Raw genomic sequence first — 12,160 nt, 5'->3', positions numbered from 1 at the left:
GTAAAATGCTGGTTACAACACAGTATATAGTGAGGTCCCAATTTTATTAAGAAAATACAACTCTCTCTCTATATGTTCTTAAAAAAGATGAGAAAGATATACATCAAAATGTTAACAGTGTTATTTGTTATTTTCTTCTTGTGTTTGACTTTCTAAACGTTTTATAAAATGTGACTCACCGTTGATATAAATAAATATATTATGTGAAAATGCTACAAAATAGAACATAGAGTTTAATTCCATTTTATTAATACAATAAGTATTTCATGGGTAAATGCATAGGAAAAATTCTAGAAGGATATATATATATGTGTATGTATACACACACACACACACATACACTTTATATATAGTGAGATAATGATGCTTAGGCCATAATACTGAGTCTCAGAGTCTAAGGGTGTGTGTAAGTGATTAAGTTCAGCCCAGAATTTGGCTTTCTGCTTTCCAACCGTTTCCTTGCCATTAGCTATTGTCCTTGTAGGCCTTTAAAAGAAATCCCTTTGCTGATCATTCAGTGGGATTTGGGGACAGAGCAAAAGGAAACACCTGTGTTCAGGCTGCCATCTGTTCCCAGACGTCTACACTCGCTATTCCACAGATTAGTCCCATATACCATTTGGTCACCTCAGCCTCTGTCTTTCAACTACATCTCACAAGATCCTGAGGCTTCATTTGCTAAGGTGCTCAGAACCAAACAGTTGCTCCAGACATGGCCAGACCAGCCAGAGCATGAATTTTCCACAGGGGACTGCAATGGTACAGCCAGCCCTAGCAGTATTCAATAAATGCTCACTCTGTGCGGGGCACAGTGGCTCACAGGATCCCTGGCAGCCAACCTTCTAACCCGTTTGGGAAAACCAAACACACCATGTGAAAAGTTAAATGCCAATCAGGATTTCTCCAAGTGGGATACAATTGCAAAATTAGCAAAATGAAAGCAATAGAACATACAAAAGATTACAGAATCATTTGACAAGTACTGCATTTTAAAAAGCAGACTATAAAATTGATGATGACTATAGAAAACAAAGAGAAAACAGAAAAAACATAGACCAAAATATTAATAGTGATTGTTGTGGGGTGGCGGGGGTGTAAGTGATTTTTTTCCTACTTTTTATTATTTATTTATTAAAATTTATTTTATTTATTTATTTTTGGCTGCATTGGGTCTTCGCTGCTGCATGCGGGCTTTCTCTAGTTGCTGTGAGCAGGGGCTATTCTTTGTTGTGGTGCGTGGGCTCCTCTTTGAGGTGGCTTCTCTTGTTGCAGAGCACGGGCTCTAGGCGCTCGGGCTTCAGTAGTTGTGGTGCATGGGCTCAGTAGTTGTGGCTCGCGGGCTCTAGAGCGCAGGCTCAGTAGTTGTGGTGCACGGGCTTAGTTGCTCCGCAGCATGTGGGATCTTCCTGGACCAGGGCTCGAACCTGTGTCCCCTGCATTGGCAGGCGGATTCTTAACCACTGCGCCACCAGGAAGGCCCTAAAAGTACTGTTGTTCTGATTTCAAAAGCAATACAGAATCATTGTGAATAAAACAATACAGATGAAAAAATTTTATTGTAAAACATAGAATATGAAGCTCTTCTTAATTACAATCACACAGATACATTTTTGTTTTTTTAAAGATGGTTTCATTATTTTTTCTCATTTCAAAATTGGTACATATTTATTGGGAAAATATTAGGAATACAGAAATTTTCAAAAAGAAGAAGAGGGACTTCCCTGGTGGTCCAGTGGTAAAGAATCTGCCTTACAATGCAGGGGGCATGGGTTCAATCCCTGGTCAGGGAACTAAGATCCCACATGCCGCGGGGCAACTAAGCCCGCGCGCCACAACTACTGAGCTTGTGCACCTCAACTAGAGCCCGCATGGCGCAAACTACAGAGCCCACACGCCCTGGAGCCTGAGCGCCACAACTAGAGAGAGAAAACCCTCACGCCACAACTAGAGAGAAGCCCGCGCACCGCAATGAAGACTGAGCACCGCAACGAAAGATCCCGCCTGCCTCAACGAAGATCCCGCATACCGCAGCTAAGACCCGATGCAGCCAAAAATAAATAATAAATAAATAAAAATAAATCTTAAAAAAAATTACATCTTAAAAAAAAAAAAAGAAGACGACAAAGAAAACAAGGAAAAAAACCTCTCAATCCTACCACCCAGAAATAATCACTATTACCATCCTGGTGTATATCCTTCATGTCTTTTTTCCTATGCATGTACATAAAATTCACTTATTTAATTTTTATAAACATGGAATCATACTATATAGTACACTATATAGTACACAGCTTCTCTTAATACTTAGTGAATATTTTTCCATGTCATTAAATATTCTTCCATTCTCTCCATGGGGGCCCTATTGGCATTTTGAACATAATAAATGGTTCTTTGGTGTGTAGGACTATTCTGTGCATTGCGGGAAGAGTAGCATGGAACATCTCCTCTGCCCCACAGTTATTTTTACAAATGGGAGTAGTGTGGTGGAGGTATATCTCCCTCCTGGTCAAGAAACACTCCCCTTATAGCATCATTTCCTAAAAACACTTATTTCATAGAATTATAATAAACATTCATTTAAAAAGGGTTCAGAGGAAAAAATGTTTCAGTAATGTCAGCTGAAAAATGTTACACACAGAACATATCATCTGTATGTTTAATCTGATTAATTCCTTAAAATGAATTCCTTGTAGTGGATATACTTGGCAAAAAAGGTATGTACATTAAAAATGTCGGTATATCACGATACTATCTGTATTATCTAGTACCATCAGGTACCATTCAGTGTTATCTAGTCTCACCCCCTTATCTATTAGATGACCCCCTCCCTAAGGAATTAAGTGATCTGTCTAGCCACACAGGGAATAGGTAGGACTTACTAATCCATCCATGAAGGCTTTTATCTACTGTCATGGATAAGGCATTTGGGTCTATCAGAAAGTCATGCATTTTGGGGGACCCTGGCTGGGGTGGGCAAAGGGGAATGGGCACAGTGTTGAGACCTCAGCAGAGGTCTGGGGGTCTGACAGACAAAGATGGGAATCCCACTCTGTCACATAATGGCTGTGTGATCTTGGGAAAGGCCCTGCTCCCCAACCTTCAGCTTCCGCATCGCTAAATGGCAATTTGAATAAAGAGCCAACAAAACACTTTTCCTTCTCGGTGGACAAGTAAGTTCCTAGCCCCATTTACCTGGAACCCTGACAAAGGTGGAACGTCAGCTGTACTACTAGGCAGCATTGCTTCTAGTGCAAATGAGTGCTGATTGGTAAACTGTGTCTAGACAGGAAGGGTTATGAAAGAACTATAAATGATTAGTGGAAAACCACGGCTTTTGGGCTACCCTGAGTGCAGTGGTCATTGCTCTTGTAACTGGTCATTGCCCTTGCTGGGATCCTGGAAACTTTGTCTATGGGACTGTTATAAGATTTAGGACGTGGGGCTTCTAAGTCAGGGGGTTCCCACCCATTGTGGTCTCATTCTCTGCACCTGAGAATGTCACCTGGGTGGGCCAGAGAATAGCTCTGGACGCTGCATGGTCCCCTATGAGAACTCTCGGTGATGAGAAACACCTGAGGCTACCCTGCTGGCACAGTGCATCTCCTGTCCCTGAATCCTTCTAGGCAAAGCCTGTGTCAGGGATGGCCTGTTTGGGTCTTGTGAGTCTGTCTCGTTGAGCCAAGAAGACCCCCAGAGGGGGCACTGTAGGAGATAATAACAGTAACCACCTTCTGGTGTGTGAGGATTAAATGAAGTTATATAAACAGAGGTGTTGCCATAGGATGTGACAAGTGTCAGCTCCCTTCTCCCCGTCCCAGAAAAATACCTGTCTTTGGGCTCTTCCACTCGTTTTTTCCTTGGTGGAGAAAGGCTTGTCTCTGGCTTCCAATCTGAACAGTCAAGCCCTTTTTCCTTCTTCTTTGCTTTTACTCTTTCCTCTCTTTTTTCTCCTTTGGGGGGTGCTGGGGAGTGTAAAAACAAAATGGTGACATTGTTCCTTAACTCTCTGTCTCAGCCCAACCCAGGACTTGGGGAGGAAGGAGCAAAGGTCAGGGACTGAGATAGCCTCCCCCTCCCCCAACAAATACCTGTTTAGAAACAAGTGCATATCCAATATGCACATGTGTGTGCAAACCGAAGCTGACACATGGGGACAGTAAGACCTTTGCACACACCTATGCACATGTTCATATCAATGTGTATATACAGATATGCACAAACACACAAGCACACAGATATATATACATAGGAACATGTACAGGAAAACCCACCCATCTACAAATCTCCCACTTGTTTAGACAAGCACTGGCACCATACACTGAGTGCCTGTTATAAGCCGGGCACTGACCATCCAGGTGCTGGGAGGAAAACCTGGCCCAAGTGACCCTGCCCCTCTCACCCAGCAGCTGCTTCCAGTTTCTGATGAGGACTTTGGCCAAGGACACCACCTCCTTGTCAGAGCAGTGCTTGCGGACCCCATTCACGGCAACTCCAATCCTGGTAGTCTGCAAAGCGAGAGGGTTAGTGGCCGGTCTGGGAATCAGGACCCACTGGACTGGCTGCCCTAATTGGCAAGACCTGCCCCAGCTCAATCACCCCCTTCCCCTGGCCCAGCCTCTCCCGAGTCCCAGCCTGGACCAGTGGCTGAGGTAATAACCCTGACCTTATAACCGAGGCCCTGACCTGCTGTCCTGAGTGAGGTCAGTGCCCAAGGCCCAGCGCCCTGCAGGGATGGGTAACTGCGGCTCTGGTGAAAAGCTGGAGCAGTGGTGGTGGGTCTGGCTGACGACCAGGACTCCTCCCCATTCTCTGCCCCCTGGTGTCTTTGAGTTCAAGTTTCAGCTTAAGACACAGCTCTGGCTACTACAGCTTGGGTATGTGCTAATTTTTCAGGGCCAAGAGCTTCTGGTAAAGTTTGGGGGCTACATGGGTAACACATGGAGGATCTAAAAATGGGGGGCTTTTCCCTCTCCCTGAGTCACTGGCCTCTTGGATCCCACAGGCCCAGGGCCTTGGGAATTGGGGTACACAAGGAAAGCAAGTCAGTCTTTCCCCCAGACCCAGAGGGCCCCGAGGGCTTAGAAGCTACCCTGCCATCATCTAAAGGCCTGGGTTCCCACCCCCAGAGTACCTCAAGATCCCATCCTGCCGCCTTCCCTTGAGAAGTTCCTCCCAGACCCCATCCTTGGAGGGCTCCCCCTAAAGGGTCTTTCCCTGCCCCACAAAGTCACCCTCCACTCCAGGCACTGGCCATCCCCACCCACCTGGAGTAGCTGGATGGACATCTGCCAGCTGTTCAGCTTCTTCAGGAGGTCGAGGGCCCCTTCCTGTGGGAGGCCACAAGGTGAGGGCTGAGGCCCGTGGGGTCTGCCCCAGGCCCCTCTCTGACCGTTGTGTGGTCTCAGTGGGAAGGAGGGTGGCAGGAGGTAGGGAGGAGACTCTTCCAGTGACAGGATACAGGCAGCCAAGTGGTCGAAGGACAGACAAGGAACAGAAGGAGGAGAGAAGAAAAAGCTTCTGCCCCAAACCAGCTCTCTAACTTCACCTCCCACCACCCAGCTGGGTTCAAGCCCCTCTGAGCCAGGGTCCAGCCCTACCCACTCACCCTGACCCCCAGCCATTGGTTCTGCTGTTCCTTCCACTGGGCATGCTCTTCCCTTCCCCATCTCTTCCTCTAAAATTAATTGCTTCATGGCTTATTGCTTCTGCTTTTATGTCTGTATCTGCCTCCCTTCACTTCCCAACTGGGAACGTCTGTAGGTTGAGGACTGTGGCTTTTTCTAAACAGCTTTATAGAGGTATAACTGACATACAATAAAACGCACATGTTGTAGGCTACAATGTGATGAGTTTTGACCTACATATACCCCCCTGAAGCCATCACCACAGTCAAGATAAGGACATAGTCAGCATCCCTGACATTCTCCTTGTGCCCCTTTGTTATACATCCCTCGCTGCACCCCCAACCCCTCTAGATGAGCTTGCATTTTTAAGGATTTTATAGAAAGTGACTGTAATGGAATTTCGCATCTGGCTTCTTTCACTCAGTGTAATCATTTTGAGATTCATGCACATTGTTGCACAGATCCACAGTTCCTTTTTATTTCTGAGTTGTTTGCCATTGCATGTATATACCACAATTTGTTTATCCATTCACCTGTTAATGGGACTGTTAGGTAGTTTCCAGTTTGCAGCAATTACAAATAAAGCTGCTGGGAACGTTCATGTACAAGTGTTTGTGTGGACATGTACTTTCTTTTCTCTCCGGTGAAGAGGACTGTTTAATCTCTGAGACCTCCGGCTTCAGCATACTGAACTCATCACTCAGGGAGCATCTCCCTGAGTGAATGAATAAAGCAGAAAGCAGAAGGCAGGAGGGGAGAGTGGGAGGGGAAGAAAGGAGACTCGGATGTGAAAAGCTGTTGGTTGCCAGGCCCTGAACAACCCCTGACCCATTTCAGCCTTCTCTGTCTTTCCACCCACTTCCTAGAAGCCAGCCCCGGCCTCCTGTCCTGAGACGGGTTCCCTGGGGAGCACCAGCTGACTGTGTTCTGTATGCCCCGAGTCCTGGTCCCACTGTGCACTGCCAGCCGCCAAGCCCCTCCCTATCAGTCTTCCTGGGCCACATCCCAAGAGCTGCCCTCTGTCAGTCCTCAGCCTCCCTTAGAACTTGGGTTCGTAGTCTGTTTTCCAAGGTGTGACCTGTGGATGTGTGTGCACGTGAACTTGTGGGCACATAAGCCTGCATGTACCACTAATTAAAGGCTTATTATCTGCTGGACACGGTTCTAAGTATTTTACATGCATTATCTCGTCTAACTCTCTCAATGACCCCATGAGGTAGGTCCTATTACTATTCCCATTTTTACAGAATCATTATCCCATTTTCAGAGAAGAGAAATAGGAACTGAGCTGGGATTCAAACTTAGGCCCTTCAGGTTCGACCCAATATACAACCATGTAGGTAGGTATGGACATAGGTCTGGCTAGACGTGTGCAATCATGAAATATCAACATGGGTAAGTGCAGTGGTATGTTGGTCAATGTTTAACGACAAGTTCTCAAAGGAAAAAAATTGATTTGTAGTGTTTGCCCATTTCTGTGGTGTCAATACTCCTCCCATGGCCAATGTCAAGATACCAATATGCTGTGACTGACCTGAAGGAGGTATTGGGAAGAGATGTGTGATGCGAAACCATATTGATATAACAGAAGTAAATAATCTCCAGACCATAGATGACAGTAAAATGCAATAAAATAATAAGGAAGTGATGATTTTGGAGTATTTATGACCTTTGTTTTTAATATAATTTATTTAATTGTAAGCATATAATTTAATGTTAAAAATAATGGCTGTATTTAACAACTGGCTTGCAAAATTCCTGAAAGTTCAACAGTGTTAAGCCAGTTCCAGCTCACCACTGGGCGTGTGCCTCTGCATGTCATACTGTATAACTGGGTCATGTTGGAGAACAGCCATGAGCCTGGGTTGTAGCTGGACTCACAAAGCCTTGTGCAAATGCTGCCAGCTGTGTCTCTCTGCATGCACGAATGGGATGCGCAGCCAGCAGTATCTCTGGTCCAGGTGCGGAGCTGCTGTGTGTACGCTGCTCGAAGCATAATGTGTTTATTTGTCTTTGAGGGATGATGGCCGTGTCATAACATGTCTGAACGTGTAAGTGTGGCTGTCTGCTAAGTTTGTAGATTTGCATGTCAGGGTGTAGCTTATTGTGTGCATGCACACGTATAGGCATGTGTGTAGTTGTCTTTGTGTATCCTTCTGCAAATATAATGGTCAGTGTGTCAGTCATGTCAGGGTCAGTAACCACATCTTTTATGTAGTTATGTTCATAGTTGCTTGTTTAGCTATATTGTGTGTGGCTGCATGTACGTAGTTATGTTTGTTGTGTGTGATCATGAGGCTGTTTGGCTGTAAGTCTGAAGCTGTTACAGTTGCTGCGTGCTCCCAGCATCTGACAAAAGCCCTAAGTTGCTGGGACTTCAGTAATTGGCAGTAAACCCCGGGCCTGAGCTGCAACGTGGAAGATCCGTCTTACTACAGGAAGTGTGTCCTCCTCTCCCTAACCACCACTGGGCGGGCCCACTTTCGCTCCCAGAGCAGGCCCCACCTTACTAGGTCACATGCCCAGAGCTCTGTGCCCACCCAGATGCTGCCAAGAACCCAGGCGCAGACGTGGCTGCAGGCTGGCTCTGTGCTACAGGGACCCTGAGGCCAGACTTGCATCTTTCCTGGAGAAAGCTCTGGGTACTTCCACAGGAATCCTCGCCAAGGGACACCATTTCCTCTTCCCATTTCACAGAAGAGGAAATCGAGGCCAGAGAGGGAAAGTAGAGTGGTGGGTCTAGGTCCATAAAAGGAGTGAGGGGAGGCCAGGGCAGGTCCCTTCCTCCTCAGCCAAGCTGCCTTTCTCAGGTCCCCTAAGCTGCCCCCGCACCCCTCACCCAGAGGCTCAGAATCTCCTGGCCCAAACCTGGGGTCAGCAAGGGGCAGGGCTGGGATAACCTGTCTACTTGAGTTGGAATTTGGTTCAGGAGCCCCGGGCTGGGCTCTCCCGCCCCCAGTTGAGCCTGATGACTTGAGGCTCAGTTTCACTGACTTTGGAGCATCCTGGAATGGGGGCTCCCAACACTGCAGGTTTCTGTGTTTCCTCTGGCTGTGCAAAAGCAGGAGTCACTCTCTAAGCCTTCCCGAGCACCAGTCCAGGTCTTCCTAAGGGTTTCACATCTCTTCCACCCTCACCACCACCAGCAGAGACAAAAATGCAGTGACATTCCTTCCCAGGAGGTAGGTAATCTCATCTTACAGATGAAGAAACTGAGGCTCTGGTCTTTATATGGACACCAACTCGTTACTGCCCATGTCTACTGGAGAGCTCCCTGACACTCCATGGATCCAGCGACCCCTCCCTCTTCCCTGCTCTAAAACCACCCTTAGGGTCCATCCCTCTCTCAAGCTCCTAGGAGTACAGAATGTGCTGGAAACGCAGGTCCTGCTCCAGCACATGCCTACAGATGGTAGGAGGAGGAGGGCTCTGGGACAGGGCAAAGTGAGGGACCTGCCTGCTGGACTACCCTCCTCTCTCTTCCCTCTCCTGGTGAGCTCCAGCCCTCTCCGTCCCAAGGCCAAGTTTGCTTGTCTAGGCAACAGGGTGGCAGCCAACTTGAGCAAAGATCACAGGGAGGATCAAACATTAACTTCAAGTCGGCCCGCAGTAAGGGCTCCTGGCACTGAGCGCTCAGGGATCCGCAGGTAAGGCCTCCATTCCTGATTCCCCGCAAGCTCCGGGCCCTTCTCTCCCCCCAGCCTCCCCCGCCCCTCAGCCCGGGCCTGCAGCCGGTCCCCCTTCCCCCGCCCCGCGGGCCCCATGGGCGCAGCGGCTGCCCGACACCTGTTCGGCCCCCGCCCGCCTGGGCCCCAACCCGCGGCCAAGGAAAGGGAGAGTTGCAAACAGAGCAGCTCCTGGAGCCTCAAGCTGTGTGGTTGCGGGATCCGAGGCCCTTCGCTTTTCTCTGCCAGATCCACTCCCGGGGTGTGGGGTAGACGCGGCTCAGCACACCTCATCAGTTCAAGTTTCTTTTCCCCTTCTCGGGTCACCCAGGATTTTGTTTTCCCCCGTCTCCGGCTCCCCCGTCCCGCAGTCGCCGCCGCTCCCCGGGCTTTGCACACGCCGAGTCCCGGGGCTTCGAGAGTCCTTTTCCAGCTGCCGGTCTCTTCACTCTCTTTCCTGGGCCCTGCACAAGCTAGCCAGGGGCCCCAACCCTGCAGGTCCAGGCGTACGTGCACAAGCCCAGTCTTTGGGGCCGGAACGGTCCACCCCGGAGCCCCGGGCCATGCACACGCCCACCCCGAGGTATCAGCAGTCGCCAAGGGGCGCCGAGCCCTGCCCCGGCCGTGCCTCCCTCCGGTCCCCTAGTCCCGCACGCGCCTCCCGGGAGCCCAGCCAGCACGCGCCCCCGGGACTCCCGGGCTCGCACGCGCCGCGCCTCCCGGGGGCTGGGGCTGTGGCCCGAACTCTGCAGCCTCACCGTGTTCTTCCTGGCCACCATCTTCTCCAGCTTCTTGGCGATCCTCAGCAGCTCCTCTTCCTGGCCCATGTTGGCCCGCGACGCCCGGCGGGACGAGGGGCGCAGGGGCGGCAGCCGGGTTCCGGGGGCCGGAGGCGCAAAGGCTGAGGGCGCGCAAGCCGCGCGGGCCCCAGACGCACCCGACACACACGCCCGGCGGGGGCGGGGCTCTCCCCCCACACCCCCTCGGCCGCCTGCCTCCCGACAGTGGGGGAGGGGTGGCGTGCACTAAATATAGACTTCAAGGACTCGCCGGGGCAAAGATTGCCCGCGCCCGCCAGCCGGGCCACCCGAGAGAGGGACGAGGCTGCGAGAGCGGGCCCTTCACCTCGGGCCGGTCCTGGGGCGCCGGGAGCTGAAGGGAGATTTGGGAAGGAGGGCTCTCTGGTGAATGGGGAGGCCGTCGTCCCTGGCCACAAGAGGCTGTTGTTGTCCCGAGGGTGCCCCGGGAGCTTCCAGAAGAGTTCTGGGCTCCCGTGTCTCTGCACCGTTGCAGCTCAAAGCCGGCGGACCTAGTTCATGCCTATGCCCAGGTGGAGGCAGTTTGGTACGCTTGAATCACATTATTTTGCATGATCATTAAATCCAATTCTGTCCTACCCTGTGCTCACTATTCGTGCACACGCGTGTATCCAGGCCCACTGTTGCCCTCAATTTTGTTTGTTACAGTGAGGTTTTGCATTTCTAACAAGCTCCCCGAGTGCTGCTGGCCCCACGACTACACTTTGAGTAGTGAGGGCTTGGGAAATTCTTAAGTGCACCAGACTTTGAGAAATCCGTGTCCAGGTGCATGTGCCCTTTATTTAGTCAGGGTCAGGACACTGCCTCCCCAATGAGATTAGATCTGGAAGGGAGGAAACAGAATCATGCCTCCACAGCTGTGCACACACATCTGTGTTCCTGTGGAAGGACCTTCCAAGTGTCCCCAGCAGACCCAGATCCCTTCCTCAACGTGAGTTTAACTGATAGAAAATGACCTATGTGTGTGTGGAGTGTGTGTGGGGGTGCTTATGGGCCTGGAAGGGAGGCATGAAAAGTGGTCCGCAGTGTGTGGGGATGGGAAGTTGTGGCTTGGAGCGTTCAGTGAAATCTCCAGACTTTCCTGAGAGAACCTTGGAGAACCTCGTCCTCCATCACAGGGTGGACTCACCTGGCTTCTGATGACAAATTGAAATTCAAATAGAGTGATCACAGTTCAGGCAAACAAAAATGCAGTCCAGCAGCAGCTGAGGATCTGGTTTCAGACACATCTCTGCATCACTGAAAGCCTGAACTTTCTTTGAGCTGTACCAGGTCCACAGACATCACCAGAGTACTCAGAACCACACTTGCCAGCTGCAAACCTTATGGTCTCAAGGTCTCCCCTTATAATTATGCAACCATTTTGGACTCCAACCAATCCTTATTTAATAAGCACCTTTACTTCTGGCCAGCTCCAATTGTAATTCCTTTTTTTTTTTTTTCTAAGGAATTAGTTTTTAATTTATTTTTATTTATCTTATTTTTGGCTGTATTGGGTCTTCGTTTCTGTTCGAGGGCTTTCTCTAGTTGCAGCAAGCGGGGGCCACTCTGCATCGCGGTGCGCGGGCCTCTCACTATCGCGGCCTCTCTTGTTGCGGAGCACAGGCTCCAGACACGCAGGCTCAGTAGTTGTGGCTCACGGGCCCAGTTGCTCCGCGGCATGTGGGATCCTCCCAGACCAGGGCTCGAACCTGTGTCCCCTGCGTTAGCAGGCAGATTCTCAACCACTGCGCCACCAGGGAAGCCCTCCAATTGTAATTCTTGATAAACAACTCCTGTAACTAACTGTAACCTTGCGGTTTCTGCCTTTATAAGCCTCCCCATTTTGTAGTCCTGCAGAACACAATTGAAGCACTTCTTTATATATATATATATATATACACACACACACACACACACACATTTATTTATTTATTTATTTATTTTATTTATTTATTTTGGGCTCCCTTGGGTCTTTGTTGCTGCGGGCGGGCTTTCTCTAGTTCTGGCGAGCGGAGGCTACTCTTTCTTACAGTGGCTTCTCCTGTTGCGGAGCGTGGATTCTTAACCTCTG

The 12,160-nt window shown here is 49.6% G+C and overlaps 1 protein-coding gene across 1 annotated transcript in view; it reads right to left on the bottom strand.

Annotated features, from left to right (window-relative positions):
* Positions 1–10,262, bottom strand: part of TCEA3 (transcription elongation factor A3) — a 35,830-nt gene extending 25,568 nt beyond the window's left edge. The window contains exons 1-4 of the mRNA XM_082451611.1: positions 10,048–10,262; positions 5,265–5,327; positions 4,400–4,505; positions 3,827–3,962 (exon numbers count right to left, since the gene is read on the bottom strand). Of these exons, the coding sequence (XP_082307737.1) occupies positions 3,827–3,962; positions 4,400–4,505; positions 5,265–5,327; positions 10,048–10,116 (374 nt within the window). The 5' untranslated portion in view covers positions 10,117–10,262. The remainder of the gene's footprint in view (positions 1–3,826; positions 3,963–4,399; positions 4,506–5,264; positions 5,328–10,047) is intronic.
* Positions 10,263–12,160: the final 1,898 nt, after the last annotated feature.

Source organism: Balaenoptera physalus (assembly GCF_965194825.1).
Source record: "Balaenoptera physalus genome assembly, chromosome: 1".
Taxonomy (NCBI): Eukaryota; Metazoa; Chordata; class Mammalia; order Artiodactyla; family Balaenopteridae; genus Balaenoptera; species Balaenoptera physalus.
Note: the sequence above shows the minus strand (reverse complement) of the source record. Positions and strands in the feature narration are given on the sequence as shown.